Here is an 8,977-nt window from a genome sequence, read left to right as displayed (position 1 = left end):
TCAGATGGGTTAAATGCAGAGAGGAATTTCACAAGTGTGTGATGAATAAAGTTGTGCTGTCTTTCTTAATCCTTATCTACCTGATTGTGTTACTTTGAACGTTTAAAAACGCTGTACAAATGGGAAAAAATGTCGTTTTGTACTAATGCTCATAAATCATCATTTTAAACAGAGCACTTGTAAAGCTGACATGCAGCTCAGTCCACCATCACGTACAATTCAGTTGAGGCGTACTTCCTCGTCCCGCCCACATCTACGCGGAAGCATCCCATATATCATAGATCTGATTGGTGACCACGAATTAACGTCAGCTATTACGTGATACGCCATTGGACGAATTCTCGATATGTCCCGTTATGCTAATGAGCCCTCGAGCAGTTAGCAGACGTGCCAAAGAGGTGCACACAGAGACAGGGAGAAGGGGCGGATAGCGTCCCTTAACCGGCAGAGGTTCAACCAGTTTCATTTAATTTGGTAAATACGTTTCAGTGGAACCAAAATGTCGAAGCCTGACAACAAGAAGTTTTTTGAGAATCTCTCCGGAGCTGGGAAAGCCATAGCGGTGCTGACGAGCGGAGGAGATGCTCAAGGTACCGTGTCTCAGGATGTGTCCTAAAAACACTGCCTAGACCCTATATATGCTTACTTAGTAGGGTGCGAAGTAACGGTGCTTCTACACCCTATGTAGTGGATTAGAGTTAGTTTGGCATTCAGCCAGTGTATGAGAATGCTCTCTGTGACATTGTAAAGGACAAAGAGTCAGGTGTGTTTTGGTCATACCTCGCACAAATTGGTTTAACCGGTAATTAAATATATTAGACCTAAATATGGATTTCAAAACAGGATATAAGCAAAAAAATGAATGCAGAGGTTAAACTTTAGCTGCTCGTCGCTAGCTTAATCACTCCAGAGTGTTGTATTTTCAGTTTACCCAGATAATAATAGTTTAATAGAATTCTAGACAATCCTGAGATGCCTCGGATGATTAAAAATGCCCGGCCCTGCATTGCGGAGTCGTGGCCATCAGCACGCAGACTGCGCTGGGGAATACACCCGGACTGCCGGCGTGTGTGCGCGCCATGGCAACCCTCAGCTCTCGGAAACCTGTGTATTCCGTTGTTTTTCCTGTTTTTAGCTCCAAACCAGGAAGTCGCAGTGTTTTTCCTTTAGCGCGGTATTTTAATTCAGCCCTTCATAACTGATCGTAGTCTTTAAATATTATTATACTTTAGGTTAAGGTTTAAATAGCAGCGGAAATGACCTCGCTGAGGAGACTATGTGAGGAGATGCAGTCACCTGGCTAAGCTGGGTTGCCATGTTGGGTGTTGATTGACGTGGGTTAAGTATAACACGTGTGTATACTATAAACACACACAAGACCACGTATCTGGCCCTACAAAAATTTGTGCGTAAATACTCCCAATCTGGCATCCCAACTGGCGGAAACGTATAGTCATGCATGCAGTAAAGGACAAAGTTAGACGCACGAGCGTGAAGTCACGTCACCCTGCGGTGGGAAACACTCTCACACTCACACACACACACACTCACTCACACTCACTCACTCACTCACTCCTGTTTCCGTACAGACATCCAGCAGCATCAGTTTAATCCACATGACTTCATTTATCCTAACTGTTCTTATATTCCTCCTCCTCTTCCTCCTTCTTCTTAAATCCATGATTCTTCTCCAAACCCCAAATATATAGATTACAGTTTCCTGCTGTAATCATCATCATCTCTGAGCAGTCTCGGACTGTATGAGAGCTTGAAACAAAAATAATTTGACTTCATCTTCATTCGTACCGTTTCTTCTTTTTTTTTTTTTTTAAATCAATGATTCTTTAAACTCCAAATATTCAGTTTCTGGCTGTAATCATCATCATCATCTCTGAGCAGTCTCAGACTGTATGAGAGCTTGAAACCAAAATAATTTGCCTTCATCTTTCCTAACCGTTCTTTCAGTTCTTCTTCTTTGTAAATCCATGATTCTTCTCCAAACCCCAAATATTCAGTTTCCTGCTGTAATCATCATTATCTCTGAGCAGTCTCAGACTGTATGAGAGCTTGAAACAAAAAATAATTTGACTTCATCTTCATTCGTACCGTTTCTTCTTTTTTTTTTTTTTAAATCAATGATTCTTTAAACTCCAAATATTCAGTTTCTGGCTGTCATCATCATCATCTCTGACCCAGTCTCAGACTGTATGAGAGCTTGAAACAAAAATAATTTGCCTTCATCTTTCCTAACTGTTCTTACAGTTCTTCTTAAATCCATGATTCTTCTTCAAACTCCGAATATATAGATTACAGTTTCCTGCTGTAATCATCATCTCTGAGCAGTCTCAGACTGTATGAGAGCTTGAAACAAAAATAATTTTACTTCATCTTCATTTGTACCGTTTCTTCTTCCTTTTTTTTTTTTTTTTTTAAATCAATGATTCTTTAAACTCCAAATATTCAGTTTCTGGCTGAAATCATCATCATCATCATCATCTCTGAGCGGTCTCAGACTGTATGAGAGCTTGAAACCAAAATAATTTGACTTCTTCATTTGTACCGTTTCTTCTTCTTTTTTTTTTTTTTTTTAAATCAATGATTCTTTAAACTCCAAATATTGTTTCTGGCTGAAATCATCATCTCTGAGCAGTCTCAGACTGTATGAGAGCTTGAAACCAAAGTAATTTGACTTCATCTTCATTCATACAGTATCTTCTTTTTCTTCTTAAATCCATGATTCTTTAAACACCAAATATTCCGTTTCTGGCTGTAATCATCATCTCTGAGCAGTCTCAGACCATGTGAGAGCTTGAAACAAAAATAATTTGCCTTCATCTTTCCTAACCGTTCTTTCAGTTCTTCTTCTTTGTAAATCCATGATTCTTCTCCAAACCCCAAATATTCAGTTTCCTGCTGTAATCATCATCATCATCATCATCATCTCTGACCCAGTCTCAGACTGTATGAGAGCTTGAAACAAAAATAATTTGACTTCATCTTCATTCGTACCGTTTCTTCTTTTTTTTTTTTTTTTTTTTAAATCAATGATTCTTTAAACTGGTGGCACGGTGGTGTAGTGGTTAGCGCTGTCGCCTCACAGCAAGAAGGTCCTGGGTTCGAGCCCCGTGGCCGGCGAGGGCCTTTCTGTGCGGAGTTTGCATGTTCTCCCCGTGTCTGCGTGGGTTTCCTCCGGGTGCTCCGGTTTCCCCCACAGTCCAAAGACATGCAGGTTAGGTTAACTGGTGACTCTAAATTGAGCGTAGGTGTGAATGTGAGTGTGAATGGTTGTCTGTGTCTATGTGTCAGCCCTGTGATGACCTGGCGACTTGTCCAGGGTGTACCCCGCCTTTCACCCGTAGTCAGCTGGGATAGGCTCCAGCTTGCCTGCGACCCTGTAGAACAGGATAAAGTGGCTACAGATGATGAGATGAGATTCTCCAAACCCCAAATATTCAGTTTCTGGCTGTAATCATCATCTCTGACCCAGTCTCAGACTGGTATGAGAGCTTGAAAGAAAAATAATTTGACTTCATCTTCATTCATACTGTTTCTTCTTTTTTTTTTTTTAAATCAATGATTCTTTAAACTCCAAATATTCAGTTTCTGGCTGAAATCATCATCATCATCATCTCTGAGCAGTCTCAGACTGTATGAGAGCTTGAAACCAAAATAATTTGCCTTCATCTTTCCTAACCGTACTTTCAGTTCTTCTTCTTTGTAAATCCATGATTCTTCCTCAAACTCCAAATATTCAGTTTCCTCCTGTAATCATCATCCTCTCCTCTGAGCAGTCTCAGACCGTATGAAAGCTTGAAACAGAAATAATTTGGAGCACAGTTTATCTTGCTATCTCATCATGTCTAGCTATCTCACCATGTTCAGTGTCGAATGAGCGAATAGCTTTTGAGTCCAGTTTATGACCGAAGACTTGCTCAGATGCGATACCTTTAGACCAGAGGTTCTGAAACGAGGGGTCACGACCCAACATAGAATCGCTTGATATACAGTTGGGGCCATGAAAGAAACTCTCAAACTCCTCTTTTGTTTCAATTGTTTACTTAACATTAACATCAGAGATTGATTTTCTGTTCTAATAGTTTGAAATGTTACTGGCAGTGGTGTTTAGGAAAGCCCCCAGTTAATCAATGCGTGATATTTTAGTCTTTCATTATCCTGGCACGCTGTACTAGAATAGTTCTGCGATTAAAAAATGGATCTTGTCCATCTACCTCAGCTAAAGGAACTCGTGTCTCGAACCTTATAGTTGTGTATTATTCTAGACTGTTGTTGAATGAATGCTAACGCTGACCAGCTTAAGATAAGAAGACCTTTATTGGTTTTCCTATTGAGTGTTTTTGAATGTAAAAAACCTCTCCGGTCACCTACCAAAAGCTCTGTTTTGCTTACCAATCTTTGGGAATTTCTGTATTACGAAATACTTTTGATTGGGAGGTCAGAGTTTTCGATTTGAGCCACAGATCATGACGAGAATCACAACAGCGGAAAGTTTGAAGAGGGACGGAGCTCATCATTTATTTATTTATTTATTTATTTATTTATTTTTAAATATCTAAACATTTTACAGTTCAACTTGGAACCCTGATGAACAGAAATGTTTTGGCTCTAATTTGCCATCTAGTGATGGTTATTTACTCAGTTATGTTGCGCATATAGGTCCATCTCAGAAACTGGTCTCTCATTTGGGACATTATGGTCAAAAAATAAATTTTCAAATTTTACGATTTCTTTTTTTGCATTTACCCTAACACTCAATGTTTCTTTTGTCATGTTTAATAAGAATAAAGATAGTATCTTGCTTTATCTGGCCTCCACTGTGGAACATTTTTTATTACAATTCAGATGCTTTTGTAAAATTGATTTCCATATAAAATAACTCCATCATGAAGAATTAAAGCCCCTCCTTCCTTCACAGCTGAGTGAAAATATTGAATAAATTTCCTCTTTTTGATTGCTTGGATTAAAAATGCCAAGTTATGATGACTGAATTGATTTATTCACTTAAACATGAATAATATGATACATTTTGGGTATTTGATATGGTGAAATAGGACACAATGGAAAAATCAAGAACACACCGGAAAGATGAGAATAACGGCGCTGGTAAAAGAACAGCGACTGTACCGGCTGAAGGTCGCGCGGGTCTCTGCTGCGGCGCGCGAGCAACGGGACATCACTACCGCACAGGATGGAGTGGGGCAAAATGACTGGCCGTAGATTCTATCAAAAGTTCGATCTAAATTGACCATGGTTGCAAAATATTGGCGAAAAATACGCCAACACTGCAAAATATGAAAGTAAGATGAAAAAGGAACATTCTATTGCCTTATACTGCAAGACTAAAACAAAATAAAACTGTCAACTCACCTTTTCAGCGATAACGTCCGAACAGATCACCCACGTAACAGAAAGACCGCAAATGGAAGCACGATCAACTTCTAACTGTTGGAGTGGAAAATTCCATTCTACACATGCAAATTGTTAATGTGTGTCCTTCCCCGCACACAAATAACACGCTACGGTAAAAAATAGACCACAACTCATTTTATAGCTCAGAAATTCATACATGACCAGCTACCATCGTAACATATTCTGTTCAGAAACATATTCTATACCTAACTTTCAGCTTTCGTTTTAAAAAACAAAATCGCAGATTTATCACTAAATTTTTATACGGCGTAGTGATTTTAAGTTACTGCTTTTGGTGAGGTAGTGACCTCGACCCTGAGGCTTTCCGTTTAGATCAAAACACACGATCGTATTGGTTTTGGGTCTGCGGAAAATGGAGTTACGACGGTGATCAAATATTTTGCAGGATGTTTTATTACGGTTATGATTATTCTGTGAGCGCACCAATCCTTAGGTGTATGAAGTTACAACTTAAAATACAATTGGTGATAACTGTAGACTTTTCAGTGGACTACAACCTTTTTAAGGGAATGCGATGTAGTCAACCCTTTATCATGTCCCAGATCAAGCCGCCATTTTTCCACAAACTTGCAGAATTTTTGCCAAATTCTGAATATTCACATCAAAGATTTAGTTTTATCTGTATTATTTCTTTCATCATTTTATTTCAAATTAAAACCAACATCACCATTCAAAACCGTATAGTTTATTGACTGAGTATATTTAGTGGGACCCCCACAGTACCCAGTTTCTGACACAGACCCATATGTATGTTACTGACATAATAAAATATTGGTTTATTATAAACCTGGAATTTCAAAAATGTTTGGTCATTTTCCCAAAATGTTTACGAACCCTTGCTGTAGACGTTCCTGTTGGATCCTGGGCCACACTACAAGATTTATGCGATACTAACCGCAGTTGTGTGAAATCGTATGAGACTCTACAAGTAATAACAAACTTCACAGATTTTTTTTTTTTTTTTGGTCCTTGATCATCCTTCTGTCATCACATGCTCCCAAACTGCAAGATTTGCCAAGAAGTAAAAACCCCACGCTCATGAGTCAGAGAACCTGGTATCTTGCAGGATTTCATGACTCCAGATCAAAGCATGCATGTATATGTGGCAACATTTGAGCTCATTTGTCACTGCAAATCAATCTTTCATATTCACACATGCAGGCAGGATCGTGTTTTCACACGAGACGTTTCACAATACAGAATGTTGAGACGTAAATATTTTTATATAAATGTGCCTATAACTGGACTGTGAGTAGATCAGATGGGGTTAATGTTGGGTTTTGCATACCGCAGGATGATTTCAGAAGACAGTCGTTTGAGATCGGACTAAAACCGATGCACTGCAACCCTACTATATAACAAACTTCCTTGGTGGACGTCCAAATAGTTCATCATACCGAAAAGTTCGTAACACTGAAATTGGACCCAGTTGTCACACCACACACTCCACGTTATATGTGAAATTTTAGACACGTTCTCTTCATCATGGATTTCTCCTTCTGAGTCACTATCACAGTTCGTTGACTGAGTTAAAGGATCATGAATGGAAGCTATGATTTCTTCGTCTCTTATGGAAGTGACGGAGGTGACCGATGTATCGTTGTCAGTGTCCACACACCGACTCTGTTTTACTACATCTTCACCATTCAGTTCGTTCATGTGTTGCAAATCACAAATGTGACCCCTCACCGAATCCAGGGACACACGTCGGCCGAAACGAATCCGAGATAATCGCAAAAGAAGCATTTTTTTTTCGAAATTTGTGATTTTTGTTTTTTTCAGTCGTGCAAGTTGAGATCTTGAAGAATGCAATCAGTATTTCAGATAATAGATTGTTTTGTTGGAAAAGCATACATTTTTTGTTGCAAATTGTCTCGTTTTTGTCAGGACTGTAGCCTGCTGGGGGGTGTGGGTAAATTACCATATGGGCCATTCACATGATGATTTAAGTCATTTGTTTTGTTTTTTTTGCGAATCAGCTGTATGATACGAGTTGAGCGCATGGCTACTTAACTGAATACAGGCGTGTGATTTCACTATGGAATGAGGAAGCTAAACAGAGCGCAGAGGAGCAAACACCGCGAAGCAAACAGACACACGGTATTTACATCGGAGATCACCATTTCTAGCAAAAAAACCCGCAACCTCGTTTTCCAGATTGAATGGAATACTTGAATGATCGGATGATACACGGACCGTTCTAGGATTACATTCCATCGGAGGCATTGGTGTGTGCAAGGCGCCGTTTCTCTTTCTGATGGGGTAAGTTTATTATTCTAAGGCTGTGTTTTTTTTTTTTGCATGTAACGGAGAGTGTTGTGGTTTGGTTAAGCCTAGGTCACAACCGGACGTACGATTTTTTTGGCCGTGTGAGATTTGGCGTTTCCCAAATCGCTGCGGGTTTTTTTTGTTCACGGAGAAAGACGCGCGTTGGCCGTAAGTTTGTCTTGCAACCTGAAAAAAACGTAAGCGCCCGTAGAGTTTGTTTGACATGACAAAGAACCTCTGCGGCCGGTCTGCGGCTCGAAAATCAGCGCATCGTGCGCGCGCTCTCGTGCATTTCATGCGCGCTCTCCGTGTGTTTCTTGCGTTTTTTGCATGTAGACCGGCAGTAGGAGCGCGTACTGTACGGCCAGTTGTGACCGAGGCTTTACATGAAACTAGCGTTGTGTTAGTTGTGTCATCATCGTGCTATCTTTCTTTCTTACGGTGTGAGTAATTTTTCAACCACAAAACGTTAAAGTATACTTTAGGAGTTATTTTTGTACTTCATAATTGTTTTGGGCATACTTTGCATGGAAGGAAAATTGACGTGGTGATCTTTGTTTACATGAAAGTAGCATCGTGCTAGCTCGTAGAGGGTAGGGCTTTCCTTAATGTCATGCAAATGAGCAGCATTGTGTGCCCGCCCTACACCCAGAGTAGCTGAGATGGAAAACTTTGAGGGCGATTTTCTCCCTTTTCTGTTTTAAGAAGTATACACTTTCAAAAGGCCACACATTCTTCAAATATTGTCAGATCTCCACATGGAAGGCATCATTGGAAAGCTTAGAAACTGTACTTTCTGAATCTGTCAATAACTCAAAATGCCCCCGGGCCGACATGTGTCCCTAGATTCTGTGATCTACCACAAATGTCATATATGTCACAGCAGGGCGGGGCGGGGGGTATAAAAATGCCGCCGGAATGCTTTAACTGCTTGATGAGTTTAGCAGTATCAGCAATCATTTCATCCTTTTGTCAATCCTTTGATCACCATTCTCAATAATTGTTAGTGATCGACACCTAAGCGAGGCTTATTAAGCCTTTTGTTTTATGGCGTTAGCATGTATTGTTAACTTGATGACTTATTGCTTGTCTCTGGTGGGAAAAGGAGCGCATGGCTCAGGCTACGTTTACACTAGACCGTATCTGTCTCGTTTTCTTCGCGGACGCACTGTCCGTTTACATTAACCCCCCTGAAAAAGCGGGGAAACGGGAATCCGCCAGCGTCCACGTATTCAATCTAGATCGTATCAGCTCCGGTGCT

At 40.1% G+C, this 8,977-nt stretch overlaps 1 protein-coding gene across 5 annotated transcripts in view; it reads left to right on the top strand.

Moving 5' to 3' along the window:
* Window positions 1-372: 372 nt before the first annotated feature.
* pfkpa (phosphofructokinase, platelet a) overlaps window positions 373-8,977 on the top strand; it is a 132,907-nt gene continuing 124,302 nt past the window's right edge. For all 5 annotated transcript variants that reach the window (XM_060922516.1, XM_060922517.1, XM_060922520.1 and 2 more), the window contains exon 1: window positions 373-590. In XM_060922516.1, the coding sequence (XP_060778499.1) occupies window positions 500-590 (91 nt within the window). In that variant the 5' untranslated portion in view covers window positions 373-499. The remainder of the gene's footprint in view (window positions 591-8,977) is intronic.

The sequence above is a fragment of the Neoarius graeffei genome, chromosome 5, assembly GCF_027579695.1.
Source record: "Neoarius graeffei isolate fNeoGra1 chromosome 5, fNeoGra1.pri, whole genome shotgun sequence".
Taxonomy (NCBI): domain Eukaryota; kingdom Metazoa; phylum Chordata; class Actinopteri; order Siluriformes; family Ariidae; genus Neoarius; species Neoarius graeffei.
Note: the sequence above shows the minus strand (reverse complement) of the source record. Positions and strands in the feature narration are given on the sequence as shown.